Below are 15,820 nucleotides of genomic sequence, written 5' to 3'. Positions count from 1 at the left end.
AAGAGGGAAAATCCAGTAGTTTTGACGTACTGCGATATCAGTGCAATGCTTAATTGAATCCAATATTTTTTCATTCATAATGCGCATGCGCAGACTGCATGCACAAGCCGTCACCATGCACTGCTTGTATTTCCATCAGTTCCTTATTGTTAGCAAAAGTAGCTGGCACACTTGCTTCTTGCTAAGTACTTCGAAAAAGAAGTCTTCCAATAATTTTATCATTAGTTACTTTAGAGTAATTACATATAAATTTAACTCAATGAATAATTGCACTCAGTCTGCTGATATGTATTAGATTCTTGTGAGTAGTGCTGTATAATTTCATTTGTTCTAATGTGGTTTCCTGATTTGTAGATTAGTGGATAACTAGAAAATTTAGTTTATATTTCACAGGCTTGTGTATTTATTCTGCAAATTAGAAGGAGATACCTATGTCAGACACAACGAGCTCTAACCAATAGTAAACTCGCTGCAAAACAAATCCAGTGTTGTCAATTTCGAATTCTGTCAATTTTGCGGCTCCTTAGTGAACAAGACGTGAAGCATTGTTAAATTTCGCTAGCATTTAAACTTTCTTGAGTGTGTTGTAATTTGCGTAATTTTCTCATCGATCAAATACACAAGACATGAGTCAAAGAAAAGAGAAGCCAATGTCTAAATTGATAATTAATAAAATGTTAAATTATTGTCATAATTTTACGGGATGTTTGAACCTTTTGTTAAAGCATTGAATGTGCGAAGTTTTAACGGCTTTTTATTTGTTACTTTAGTGCAATGTGTCCATAGGCAAACATTCAAGAAGTATCTATTTAGTTTATTTGCTTATGGTATCTTTTAAAAACAACCTAGCTTGCTCGATGCTTTGGCAAAACTAAAAGTGTTTTTGACAAATAAAAGGAGTGTTCTACGAATGAAATGATGTATTTTCTTATTTCAGAAAAATGTTCAAGCAATATGCTATGCGAAAATGATGGAAAATACATAGACAAAAATTTCTTGAAGTGTCAGTCAGGCACGAGGGGAAACAAATGTGAAATCGTTGATGGCTGTATAGATGAAGTCATTCAGCAATGTGAATCTAATGATGCAAAGTGCAAGTACGACAAAACCAATTCCAAAAATGTCTCTTGTGTTTGCAACAAATGGTATAAAACATTTAATGGACAAAAGTGTGTGGGTAAGTTAAGCATTTTATATTTTAGGTGCTTTTAACTATGAGCTAATTATTTCATGTTTTAAAATAACTAATTTGATTATATAACTAATTGAAAATAACTAATTTAATCGTTATATCTAGTTACTGTTCTGTTAATTTTAATATTTTTCAATGTTGCATTTTTAATATTCCTGAGAATTTTCGCACAGTTATGTATATTGATACAAACTATATTTAATAATCATGTAAATTTCTTTCCCTATGCAAATTTTTCCATTTCCTCCAAAATATTGTGTTCTTGTTTCAGAAATGTGTCAAACTGATGTTGATTGTGAAAATGGAGGAATTTGCACCGAACAAAAATTCTGTAAATGTAGGGCTGGAACGAGTGGTGACAAATGCACAACTATAAAGGGCTGTGAACGGGACTTTGTGAATAAATGTGAATCCTCTGATGCAAAATGTATATTTGATATAAACGCGCCTGGGAACTGCTCCTGTACCTGCAATAAATGGTACAAAACCTTTAATGGAAGTCATTGCGTTGGTAAGGAAATTGCTTTATTTTAAATATCTAAGCCGCATTGAAGTTGATTTGCCGTATTTATTTCAAACGTACACTTGGAAACTACGCTGAACTACAAAACGAAATGAGTGTAACAAGGTGCATATTGTTACGCTTTTCCTTTCTTCTTCTGACACCAGTTGTTGCGTTATTTTCTTCGTTCACGTCTTACGGGGTTTGTGGATTTGGAGTGAATAACGATGACACTGGATGAAGTATCGAAACACACTTTATTTAGCCAATGTTAATCAGGACAGCTCTAATAACACTTTTTACAGTCGTTGGAGATCTACTATAAACACGTTGGAACAATCAGCGACACAGCCTTCACACTGTCAGGCAATAATGGTGGAGACAGCTTCACTGCAAAGCACCCGAGTACAGCTCCCAACTCTGCTTGGTCGTTCTCGGAACTCCACGAACTCTCGAGACTCTCCACGCTACAACTCGCGATGCACTAGACGACACACAGAGCACAGCTCCTGACTCTTCGGTTCAGTCGTTTTCGGAGCTCAACACGCTCTCTCGACGATGCACTAACCGCGATACTCTACGAGACTCTTTCGGCGCACTCGACGATCCACTCGGCACTCGCTAGCCGGCTGTCAACGCGATCGCCTCCGCAGGGATTGACTCGCTAGACGAGACACACTCACTCGATCAGAGACGTACACTTACTGACTGCGGACCAGCAGGGTTTATATAGCTTTCGGCATGTGTTCGAGAACATTCTGGGCTAAACCGGTAAGAATTCGTTCCAGGAGGTTCTCCAACCGTCAACCGTGGTATATCGCCAATTTTGTCGCCAAAGGTCGTCAAATGGGCGATTTCTCGCCAAATGTGGCAACTCTAAAACTGCTTTGCGGGGAAGCTATCTTACCGCGCCTTTACATTTCGTAACAATATATATGATTTTGAAACTAATGAATTTAACAATGGCAGATGGATATAATTAATTTTGCAGTAAAATTATTGTTAGTAGTTTATATTAGTGTTACGAAACTGTGACACAAAATATAAAATAAAATACACTATTTTCTCTCGTATTCCGTATTCCCACATCGTTTAATAATTTAATCGTACAAAACGTAAGAGGAGAAAATTGAGCGAAAATTTTAATTTGAGAAGTACGCGGTTAGTGTAAGAACATAATAAATATCAAACTATTTATGAATAAACTTCCGGCAAATATCACAATATTATTTATTTAAACGGAACCGACATTCTAATAATAATTCATAGTACTTTTAGAATTATAGTATAAGATATCTTCATTTCTTCTTCCTACGTCTTGAATCTTGCCCGTTTTTATTGCGTCTTCTGATATTTCCAGGCCTTAAATCGTTTAATGCTACTGGAACTGCTATCCGTGTGCTACAGTTTGCAAGTCTTCATTATTGTGATAGTTTTTGGCATCATTCAGTCTGTCTTCCCAAATAATAATGATCTTAAAAATCATCAGGAATCATCACATCCCCATTTTTTTCAAAGCTTTCAATATTATTGTTTCGTCAATAAGATACTATACCTCTAAAATCAACTGGTGAGAAGAACGCAAATATTAGATGACCAAGTCCATTTAAAATGTACGCTATCTGAGTTTCTGAATGCCCTTGATAAAAGGCAAAATGTCTTGACAAAACTTCAGAACTTGTGCTAAAAATGAAGGTACTTGTATACCAGGAAGAAAATACGCGACTAAATGCTTTACCTATTTCTTTATCTTTTCAAATAATCAAACAAAATTCCATTTCTTCTGCTAATGTTCTTTCTATTTTAGTCTCAGAAAAGTGTAACGAGGACGATGAATGTGAAAAGAAAGGTAACTGCATAGAGAAATCAATCTGTCAAACCTTAGTTGCCACAAATGGAATTAAATACGAGACAATGGAAGGCTGTACAGACAAGATAAAGAAGATATGCGAATCAGGTGATGCAAAATGCGAGTTTGATCAAAATGATCCAGGAAAAGTGTCTTGTACTTGCAATGAATGGTATAAAGTATTTAACGGAGAGAAATGTGTTGGTAAGCTAAGAAATTCTATATTTTCTTAAGACTGAAATGTTTTGTATTAAACTAACTTTCATTAAATGCCAGACTTGTTTCCTAAATACTGATTAGTTCTTTTGCGAGACATATCTCATACGTATTAGGCTTACGCAGACGTAGTAAATGCTTTTAAAATGTAATGTATTTTCTTCTTTTAGAAAAGTGTTTAGACGATACTGAATGTGAAAATGGTGGAACATGTACAGAAGAAAAATTCTGCAAATGCCAAACAGGCACGAGTGGAGACAAATGTGATATTGCTGAAGGTTGTACAAAAGAATTGGTTCAGAAGTGTGAATCAGGTGAAGCAATGTGCAAAATTGACCGAAATTCACCTGGAAATGTATCTTGCATTTGCAGCAAATGGTATAAAGTATTTAACGGGGAAAAATGTGTTGGTAAGTTAATACCTTTGATGACATTTCTTCAAATATGTTACTACACTCTTAGAAGAAATTATGTATCTAAAATTTATTTTTAACAAAGTACGATTAAATATTCGGTTATACAAAACAATTGTTTCATTCATATACTTAAGTGTGGTTGTTGAAAGCATTTTTAACGCTAAATGTTCATAAGCCAAAACTATTTCTTCCATAGTAGTTCATGTAAAATGAAATGCATTCCTAAATAATAGATGACCACAGCCTTTACAAAATGTATCCGTATACACGTTTATAGTATAAAATCAACAGATATAATTAAAATTTAAGCCTAAAAATCACAAGTAAATAAAAAAAAGATTCAAATTTGCCGTATTTCACCGAAAACGAGTTCAGGGCATAAATGACTATTTATCATATTCACGTTTACTTTTTCATATATAACAATATGTTTTTGAAAAAAGACAGACGGGAAAGATGAAAGGTAAAAGGTTTTATTATTTGGATAAGGCTATTGTCTTTTAATGCTACGCAACTCTGCTTGATACTCCTGGGACCCACGTTTCAATAAATTTTGCCACATGTGATTTTTGTTCTATACGTTTCAAAATGTTTTTAAAGTGAGACATGGCGTTGTCATCAAAATGCTTATGTTGTAACTTAGTACTAATTATCAAAATATATCATTACATTAAACTTAGCAAATTAGCCTTTTTGCCCAAATTATGAGATTGGAAGAATGCAGAATTATCTTTGTTTCTTTCCTTTTGTTCTGGAAATCATTTCTATTCAGTCGCCTTTGTTTCTGCTTCCGATGTTAATCTAGTTTTTTTCGTCGGGTTACAGCCGAAAACATCGCGGACGAAAACGTCGCAGAAAAAACAACGCAAGGCGAAAACGTCGTGCTACAAAACATCGTAGGAGAAAACATCGCAAAGAGAAAACATCGCAGTTTTAAAACATCGACGTCGAAAATTTCGTGGTAAAAAATAAAGTATCTACAAATCATCGCGTGACGATGACATTGCAGACATGCTTTTTTTCAGGCTTTAATAACTGTAAATAGATATTCCCATAATAATTTGTGAGCGCAAGATGTAAAGAAGGATAATTTTTACTTTAACATTTTTTTATTAACTAAATTTTTGCGGAAAAAGTAAGAAGGAAACTTAAGCATAGAAAATTAAATGCAACTTATAGATTATACTTTTTATGAAAAATGATCAGTAAAAACTTTATAAAAATTATTTATTAATGGTCTTTGTTAGTTAACTATGCCGGTTTAAAATTCTATTAAGTGCTATAAGTTGCATTAATTTTCTATGCTTAAGTTTCCTTCTTATTTTCTCAGCAAAAATTTAGTAGTTAATATAAAATATGAAAAACAAATTATCCTTCTTTCTATCTTGCGCTCACAAATTATTATGGGAATATCTATTTACAGTTATTAAAGTCTGAGAAAAGCATGTCTGCGACGTTATCGTCACGCGATGATTTGTAGATACTTTAATATTTACCACGATATTTTCGACGACGATGTTTTTAAACTGCGAAGTTTTTGAACCGCTTTATTTTCCACGACGATGTTTTGCACCACGATGTTTTAGAACTGCGAAGTTTTCTCTTTGCGATGTTTTCTCCCACGATGTTTTTAGCACGACGTTTTCGCCTTGCGTTGTTTTCTCTGCGACGTTTTCTTCCGCGATGTTTTTGCCGCGATGTTATCGGCGGACACCTTTTTGTCGTATGTTTCTTTGGAGTCTTCCAGCAACTCCTGCGTGTTTTCATTGTAAATTTGCAAGCATATCATTTTGTCTACAGACACAGTATCATAGATAATTTAAAAATCCCCAAAGTCCTCTAAATCTCTTTGTGCAACACAATCTGGTCATAATTTTCTCGAGGCCGAATTCATGGGTCCTTCAAATCATTACTTCCTAAGAGAAACTGGCTCATATACACGTTAGTCATGGAAAAACTACAAAAACATTCATGCAGCCAGCCCGTTCGCTGGGATTCGAGCTACTGTCCGAACTAACAGTGTTCAGGGACTTTGTCTCTCTACCGCTGGTGGGCGCCCAGAAAAAATAGAAAGAAATATTCACAGCGGACTCTGTTCAATAGAAAACAGACAACAACCAAATTTTCATGTCCCTTGGAATTTGTAAGTGTTTCTTGACTGCTCTTGGTTTCAGCATGAGCTTTTACTTTCCGCTTTTCGTTAAGGTTATCATTAGAATATTTCTAATTAAGTTACTGTTATGTTAAATCTGCTACATTCACATTTCTCAATGTTTTGTGGTTTGCTAATTAATGGAAAGTATGATAGATCAAACGCAATACCTGCTGCAAAATACCAATTAAAACATCATATCTACTCTTCAGAAACAAATTTTTTATAACATATTTTTAACATTATCGCTCATTTTATACATATTATCGATTTACAATATAATATATACTATGCAAAATGCAATGCAAATTTTGATAGCACATGATACCACTGCTCATTTTATACACATTCTATCGATTTATAATAAAATATATTACTGAAAATGTAATAGTTGATTTATTATAAATCTATATGTCTTATTTAGTCGATTCTATGTCACATCCGTTCAGTTTCTTCAGTCTTACATTTTATACTTCTTTCACGCAAATTAAATACTACAGCTTATTAAAAATGAGATAAAATCAAGAAAAGATTCTGTGAAAATCATTATGTATAGATTATTGCTAATTTCAAGATAAGTTACAAGTTTTATAAAATCATAAATAGCTCAACAATGGCAGCGTAAGGGTTTAAGTACATTTTATGACTGTTCCCATGAAAATAAATTTGTTCTTATTAATTTTTGTAAAAATAAAATAAAAAGATTACTTGATATGAAATTCTCATTTCAGAAATGTGCCAAACTAGTTCTGAATGTGAGAACGGAGGAATATGCACAGAAAATAAATTTTGTAAATGTAATTCAGGTACGAGTGGAGACAAATGTTCTGTTGTAGACGGCTGTACAGAAGATTTTATGAAGAAATGTGAGTTTGGTGATGCAAAATGCAAATTAAATAGAGATATGCCTGGAAAAGTCTTTTGCGCTTGCGATAAATGGTATAAAGTATTTAATGGGATTAAATGCGTAGGTAAGCTGAATTGCTTTCCTGTTTGATTGTTCTTTGTTTGTATTTATTGATCTTATGTCTACTCTTTTGCAGCAGATATATTTATACTAATTTTATATGCAAAAGAAAATAAAAATTTTAGCTAGTTAATTTATAACAATATTTATTTAAAAGTTTTTAAAATTTTTAAATAACCGATTTAAATCAGCAACATAGCTAATTCAGTAATTAAGTCATTTAAATTGCATTTTAACCCATTAACCGCCAAAACAACAAGGAATGTTTCTTTTCTCATGAAAATAATAACAAATATTAAATTAAGCATTTATAACATAAATTTACATTGAGAATAAAAAAAAATGCTCTCACCTGTGGAAAAAGCGAGTGCTGCGTTCGCGCAACGTCAGCGGAATAAGACTACGGATGTTTAGTGAGTAGGATTGTACTCGTGTGATGTTTCTTTTGAGTGGAGCGCAGGATTACTTTTTAATTGTATAACGTTTTATAAATCTACAAATCTTTACTTTACTTGTAATTAATTTAATATTAAAATATACATTGTATTTCTTTTACAAATACAGATTATTTCATTTAAAAGATTCAAGCATGAAAAGCTTGATTACAATCATGATGTAAAGCTACATTACATACTTTGCATCTATAAACAGTCTGACTATGGTACTCTTTACAACAACGTCTTTTGTTATCAACGGACTTAACGATAAAATGTCTATCATCTCCATGCAAAGTTTTTGAATGCTGAATTTACTACATCTTCCTGTTGCTGATCTATTTCTGGCTAATTCTACTATCTCAATAGGAGTTTGCAAAAGGAATAATGCATTCTCGCGTCTGAAATCTAAAAGAGACTTTATAATTCCAGTAGTAAAAAGTGGTGATATTTAGTAAGTTTAGATACGGTCTCACCTCATATAATTAATCAGTATTGTCAATTTGACTATTTTCAAATGCAAATTCTGCTTCATATTCTTGTACTGGAAACGTGATATCAATTCTCGTACAACAGGAACAGAAATGTCCTTATCAAAAGACCAATACATTTTTTCTTGAGGTAAAGAATGATAGCCTGTAAACAATAATATTCCAATAAATCTTCTCATATAGGCATCATAGCAATAAATTCAGGGCATTTTTTGAGCGTATATATTTGTTTGTTCAACGAGAAGAGAGTAAATGTCTAAAGCGAAAAGAAAATCAAAATTCTGTGCACTAGTTTTACCTTGTGTTTTGTCTTTTATAATTTCTCTTCTATCTCTTTCTTCATGTTCTTCCTGAGACACAACTAACAGTTCTTTTTTTTTATCCACTTCAAGATTTCAGCCTTCTGCTTTTTAAACTTTTTAGTATCACTATAACTGCTTTTAGACGGCTGAAATTTACTTCTTACGTGAATTTCAACTTCCTCAGTAGTATAATTTGGTAAAATATCATTATGATTATTTAAAACATTGCCATTCCTTTCGTCACTAGCCTCTGCAATTTCTGGGGGAACAACAACAATATCAGTTTCATTCTGGTCATTATTAACATTATCATCATATTTTTCTTCACCAAAAAAATCTTTGAAGGGCTTCTTCTAATGTAAGACACCTCGTTCTAGGCATTTTTAAACAACCAGAACATGAACCAGAACATCGAAAGGAATGAGTGAAAAAGGAGATTGACTACCCGTTTCCTGCTGACGTTGCGTCGACGCAACACCTGTTTTCCCTTCCTTCCCAACACAAATATAAACATCTGACTAATGTAATGTTCTGATAAACGGTGTCCTTGACTGAAAATAGATTACTCATAAAGACGGCGATTCTTTTGTTAAATATTTTCAGCAAAAATACCCGGTCGAAAATTTTGCTTTAATTTTGCTTAAAGTATGAGATTAATTATTATAAACAAAATGATTGTTGAAGGCAAATATTTTTTACAGAAATAATCTTCATAATATTCCCTACACAAAATTATCTGCTGGTATAAAATATCTTAGGTAGTTATATTTATATACGCATTTATTGTGACCGTTGCGTCAAAGCAACACCAGCGGCTAATGGGTTAACGTAATTCATACTTATTTAATTTTTTATGTTCTTTTAAATTAAACAGCATTTTAATTCAATTGTTGCAGGATTACTACCTTGTTGCTGGCATGTCATGTATATCTTGCCAGCTATAAATAGCTACAATGTCAATTATGCAGCAATGCTATACGGTTATTCATGTAGTATCATGTAGTAGTACCATATTTATATTCCATAGCATATATTTGTCATTTAGCTGCAGCTGAAGAAAATTATAACACTGAACGCGTTGAGCGCTTAAAAGAGTCTACCTACTGAACTTCATTACACACAGTTTCTGATAATCAGTATATATATATATATATATTATATATATATATATATATATATATATATATATATAATTTCCAGTGAAGAAAAAAGAAAGCAGGAAAGTCTCATTCAAAGAAGCCGGCAGTGTAATTTAGTTCATTAATGAATATGATAGCAAAATAGTGTGGTGAACTTTTGAATTTTATGAAAACTGTTAGCGTGTTAACGGATTGCAGTGTTAATCTATAAAGAAACTAGTCGTTTCTTAATGCATAACTTTTGTGACAATTTTATAGATCACAACAAATAAACTTTGTTTTCTTGATAATCCTTGACAAATGTGTTTTAGAAAGTATCAATCTGTAAGATAGATACATTCTATATTCGAATTTACGTGGAAATATTGTGGTATGTCTCATATTTTTAAAAATAACATATGGTTCTTATTTGACTTTCTTCTTTTACTTTAAAAACGTTTGAATATAATATCTCAACAGTAGCATAAACAAAGCTAAGGTTGTGTTATGTATGATTAAAAATAAATAATTTAGTAACATAAATACATATTGTAATATAGTTCATTATTTTCTCAATAAATGTTATCACTAAATCATTAAAATACTAGGGTGACATCCATATTAGTATTTGTTTTACATACTTACTGTAAAATTAAAAAACATTCTTTCTTTGAAATGGAGAAATCAGAACCCTGGCTAAATCCCTGAGCTACAATCATCTCATAATTTGTAGTATTTTAAGAACTGTAATTTAATAGGTAAATAAATAATGGTTTTGAAACATTTAAAGAAGAATTAAATGCACAAGTGTTTAACGTAAAACACAATCTAAATTTGTAAGGTAAATCTTGAATTCAAGATACTGATGTAATAATGCTTTAAAAATCCCTCCCCTGAACTAACAAAGAACGTAAAGGTAAATAATATTTTTAATTGAATATCACAAAGCTCACGTGGGCTTTCTTCTGAGGAAAGGTTTAAAGGAAACCGGCTTGCATTTGAATTACATGCACAAAAGTACTAGTAGTTAAATTATAAGAGTTTCCAAAAGAAACAAAAAGCGGATTGATTACAAATAGAGGGTTTATTTGATTACGGCAAAGTACTCAAGGTATATCTGCCTCAAGGAAGGGATGCTTTCGTGTAGGGCTGTCCAAGGAAACCTGGCTCGCATACACATTGCGTTAGAGAAATCTATGAAATCGTCCATGCGGATAGCCAGTTCACCGGAATTCGAATCCCAGAGCAAATCACTACTGTTCAACGACTTTACCGCTCAGCCATTAGTGGGCCGATTGAGGCTAGAAAGACAAACCTTTGTTAAATATATTTTGACACATAATATGGAAAACTGATTATCTTCATTTAATGTATGAACTAAATAATTTACTAGCCTTTTTTTTAAGTATATTTTGATCTCTTTCAGAAAAGTGTAACTCCGATGGTGAATGTCAAAATGGCGGAAAGTGCACTGAAGATAAATTCTGCTCATGCGAAGCAGGCACAAGCGGTGAAAAATGCGAAATAGTTGATGGTTGTAAAGAGGAATTTGTCAGGCAGTGTGAGTCAGGACATGGAGAATGTAAATTTGACAAAAATGTTCTTGAGAAAGTTTCCTGTGTTTGCACTGAAAGTGATAAAGTATTTAATGGAACAAAATGTGTTGGTGAGTACACACTTTCCATTAAAATGTGTATTTGTAAAGCTTTAGTTCTCTCGGCAAAAATTACCAGTTTGGGATTATTACTGGCCTACTTATTCATTATCTCCGATAAACACTTTTATGATGCTGTGTTCATAGTTCAATCATTTATTTAATATTTATTCTTTTAAAGCAAATTTCAAGACCGAAAACTTCTGCTTATTTCCCGAAACATATATGTAACATTTTTTTAAACGAAAACCAGAATTATTTGCTTACAGTATATTTACTACATACGCAGTAACATTTACAATACCTCTATTCCGCATAGTTTTTATTTAATTCGACACATTTAAGTTAGTGCTTTGTAAGTGTATAAATACAGCGAAAAATGAAATCTTTCTGGTATGTCACAGTAATTCATGCATTGCTGAGTAAGTAAGTCTCAAGTAGTAGTGTCGGGGCATTCTTTTAAACTACTTGAATTAATATTCATCTAGATATTTCATTAATTCTTTAAAATCGAATTTCACTCAGTTATTTCGGGAAGACGAAACTCGATTCGGATTTACTTAATTATTTCATAATAGTATTGAAAAAGGCTAATACGTCTTGAAACGTCAGCATGTTTTGCATGTAATCAGCAATAATTAATATACTATTTTCATCTGCATTTTCATCTGACTAAAATCGTCATTTTATTGCGATTGTTTTTTCATTACAGTAGACTTTTACTCTACTTTTTTGGAATGATAATCTTAGCATTTAATTAGTTTAATTAGTTTTAGCTGGTGTAGCAATACATTTCAACTGCGAAGGTCAAATTTTTCAACATACTTTAGTTTTATTTGAAACACTTTTATAAACACGTATGAGCTTAAAGTAATACAAATACTTTGTACCAGCACACAGTAATCTTAAACAAAAGATTAGCTAACAGTTACATCTGTATAAACCTGAACTGACGTTATTGTCAATGTCAAAAAATCATTTAAAAAAAAAATAAAACATAGGATTGCCGTTTATTGCCGAAAATTATTTAAATGTTTTATTGTTCCTCTTCATATATACATATAAAAGTAGTTATTATAGTTAAATTATTATTATTATTATTATTTAATGAACTATTTTAACACAACCAAGACATGGTATGGATACTCCTTTTGCAATATTTGTATCGTAATGGATTCTGTTTTCTTTTAACTTGGGAAGGTGCCCATTAACTTTCTAGCCTGTGGGGATGGACCGATGAATGATCAGTGTTTTAATAAAATTTAAAAAAAAATTAACTTGTGCAAATTCGTGTTTGTATCAGTTTAGAAACAAGTTCATCCCTTTACTACTGTAGCGCAATAACCCCTTGAAGAAGATGTACTTAGAGATGTAAAATCCTTTTTGGAATCAATTTTTAAATTTATTATTTCTATTAATTTATAAAAGCATTCACTATTTTTACAATTATATATTGCTTTTGTAAAATAATTTATTTAATTTTTATTTTATAACTCTTCCAAAGTGAATATATTTTGAATTGAATTTTTTCGTTGTATTATACATATATATAGAGTTTTTTTTTTTCTTATCTTTTTTTTCCTTAGAAATGTGTAACTCCGATGATGAATGTGAAAACGAAGGACAATGCACCGGAAAAAAATTTTGTGCATGTAAAGCGGGAACGAGTGGAGACAAATGTGAAGTAGTGAATGGTTGCACAGATGATTTCGTCAAAAGATGCGAGTCTGGTAATGGAAAATGCAAATTTAATGAAAATGTGCCCGAGAAATCATCTTGCTTTTGCAATGAACAGAATAAAGTATTTAATGGGATAAAATGCGTTGGTAAGAAAACTCACTTTGATATCGATTTTAAATTATAATGCAAACATAATTTATGAGATTAAAACTTATTTCTTCAAATATATATGTGAAGTTTTCGTAAAAACGTGAGTCATGACACATTATACAGAAATGCCTATTTAAGATTTGAGTTTCACCGATTTACTCATGCTACTTTCTACAGTTTTAGAAGGAACGCAGAGGCACTATTCAGTTTCACCACTCATGATTTCATATGTTTTCTTTACGCTGAATTTTTTTTATACTGAATTCTTTGCTGATCCTAATAGGTTATTTAACACCTGTTCTGCTTATCCATAAATATAAAACACTGGAGGTAATTCTACGCTTGCATTAAACATACTCCGATATACAATTCAGAAATAATGGGAAATAATGTTTGCTAATAATCTTCAAGAAATTCAGGAATAATGTTTGCAGAACGACTATTGTTTAGATAAACAACTTATCATTCAACTGATTTCGAAGTCGATCATAACGCTTAGATTTGCTCTAATGCCCTGACATTTAGGAAAGCATTAATATAAATGCTTCCTTTGGATCTGTCACAGATTAGCCCCGCGTTATTTCGGTTAGCTTAAGTTATGTGATGTCTATAGCCCTTGGGCACTTTGCCATAATCCAAATGATCTAATTCACAGCACCCCAAGCATCTATGTAGAATTGTAGATGAATAACCGAAAGATAGTTTCATTTTGTTTGAACTATAACTTGAATTGCGCTTTATCGTATGATGTCACTTCATATGTTTCTTCTAGAGAGAACATACCAAACCTGACAGCAATGGAATATTAATTACTGTAAGCTTCCTGCACACAGCATAGTATTTTCACAAATAAATTGAAGACAGAACTATAACTTAAGCAATCACACTGACATAAAATACAAATAAATCAATTATTTACGCAATATAAGTAAACTATGATACAATACATCGTGGTTTTCCCTTGCGTACTACAAAAACAATCCTTTAAGTTAATAATTAAATTTTTTCAAGTCTGTCATTACTTGACTCGGTTATTAAATTTTCTGACTATGCGAATTGTTGAAAACTAATGTCTAACACATTCACAATTCATAGCAGTAGAGATTAAAATTGGATACATTTTGATATCTTACCTGTCATCATTTCTCACAAGGCTGACTGAAAAGCCAAATCAGTGAGAAACACATTACTGGACACAGGAGAAAATGGTTTCGAAATATGAACGAATAATTTTGAATTTCTTGAAATATACTGTAAATTATTGTTTATAGGAACACATTTTATTGGTTAATAATAATATAATAATCACTTTAAGTAATCCTTTTCTGATATGTGTTAATAAAATTTCGATCATGCTCTTTTAAATTATATTTATAAAAACCAAAAATAACTTTTTTTCCTGCAACAAAAGTTGTACATTTTGGTTCCAATTTAGAGATTTGTCACAATGATGCTGATTGTGAGCATGATGGAATGTGCACCGAAGACAAATTCTGTATATGTGAAGCAGGCACAAGTGGAGACAGATGTTCCCTAGTGGATGGCTGTACAGCGGATTTCATTCAGAAATGTCTGTCAGGTAATGCTAAATGCAAGTTTAGTAAAGATTCGCCTCGAAGAGCTGCTTGTGTATGTAACGAAGAAAATAAAGTATTCAATGGAGCAAAATGTGTTGGTAAGCTAACATATTTGTTGTTCAGTTCCATGGCAATAAGAATAATCTATATATTTTTAGGTACTTGCATATCAGTCGGCCATCATTAATTGCATTTTGTATGTAACAGACAATAGTTGTAATACATGGAATATCTACATTTTAATAACCGCTAAGGTTTTTAAACTACTTCTATGAATGGTTTATAGCTATTTCAAACTCAGTAATCGCTCTGTATCTGGAGATGCCATAATCCTATTTTTCCCACTTAGATTAATATTACTAAAGTTGATTTTTCAGATCTTTGGATTCATGCCCCTAGTTGTACAATTTTGCAATGCTATTCATTTGGATATTCGACAAATGAGTAAGTTGAACAGTTTGGCCATAGGAATCTGAAACTGCTCTGAAACCATGTTATAAAACGTAACTCAAATACTTTTGATTTTATAAAACAGTACTCTGCACAATGTCAATTTTTTTTATGATGATATTATTCAGCTTCATCTTCTGATCTTCTTTCAAATACTTGTTGACTTTATAAAACAGTATTGTGCACAGTATTTATTATAATGATGATATTACTCAGCTCCAACTTCTTATCTTCTCTCAAATATTTGCTGATTTTATAAAAAAAGTATTGTGCGCAATATCTATAATGATGATATTACTCAAATTCAGCTTCTTATCTTCTCTTAAATATTTGCTGATTTTATAAAACAGCACTCTGCACAATGTCATTTATTATAATGGTGATATTACTCAGCTTCAGCTTCTTATTTCCTATAGGTTGAGCTCCTTATCTTTTGAAATATATACTTTTCAAATGTGTTTAGTGAAATCAGGTAGAGCAAATAAATAGTATGTTATTGGTTTGTGCAAATCTCCAGATCCTTCATGTATGTAAATTGCACATATTACAGTTACAGTCCTCATATTACTATGTCGAATGGTCGAGCAAATTTTGGAGTCAAATGGGCGCATTTTCAGAATTCAGGATGATACCTGGGAAAACGTTTTCTATTTTACTTAATTTTTCATTT

General features: G+C 31.9%; 1 protein-coding gene across 3 annotated transcripts in view; it reads left to right on the top strand.

Moving 5' to 3' along the window:
* Nucleotides 1-15,820, top strand: part of LOC118199319 (uncharacterized) — a 101,209-nt gene that overhangs the window by 21,868 nt on the left and 63,521 nt on the right. For 2 of the 3 annotated variants that reach the window (XM_085827164.1, XM_035371145.2), the window contains exons 2-9: nucleotides 938-1,177; nucleotides 1,464-1,703; nucleotides 3,502-3,747; nucleotides 3,930-4,169; nucleotides 7,059-7,298; nucleotides 11,066-11,305; nucleotides 12,880-13,119; nucleotides 14,559-14,798. In XM_085827164.1, the coding sequence (XP_085683290.1) occupies nucleotides 938-1,177; nucleotides 1,464-1,703; nucleotides 3,502-3,747; nucleotides 3,930-4,169; nucleotides 7,059-7,298; nucleotides 11,066-11,305; nucleotides 12,880-13,119; nucleotides 14,559-14,798 (1,926 nt within the window). The remainder of the gene's footprint in view (nucleotides 1-937; nucleotides 1,178-1,463; nucleotides 1,704-3,501; nucleotides 3,748-3,929; nucleotides 4,170-7,058; nucleotides 7,299-11,065; nucleotides 11,306-12,879; nucleotides 13,120-14,558; nucleotides 14,799-15,820) is intronic. The other variant, XM_035371147.2, reaches the window with a different exon arrangement.

The sequence above is a fragment of the Stegodyphus dumicola genome, chromosome 11, assembly GCF_044657685.1.
Source record: "Stegodyphus dumicola isolate Sdum_Otavi_A_Nest chromosome 11, ASM4465768v1".
Classification (NCBI taxonomy): Eukaryota; Metazoa; Arthropoda; class Arachnida; order Araneae; family Eresidae; genus Stegodyphus; species Stegodyphus dumicola.
Note: the sequence above shows the minus strand (reverse complement) of the source record. Positions and strands in the feature narration are given on the sequence as shown.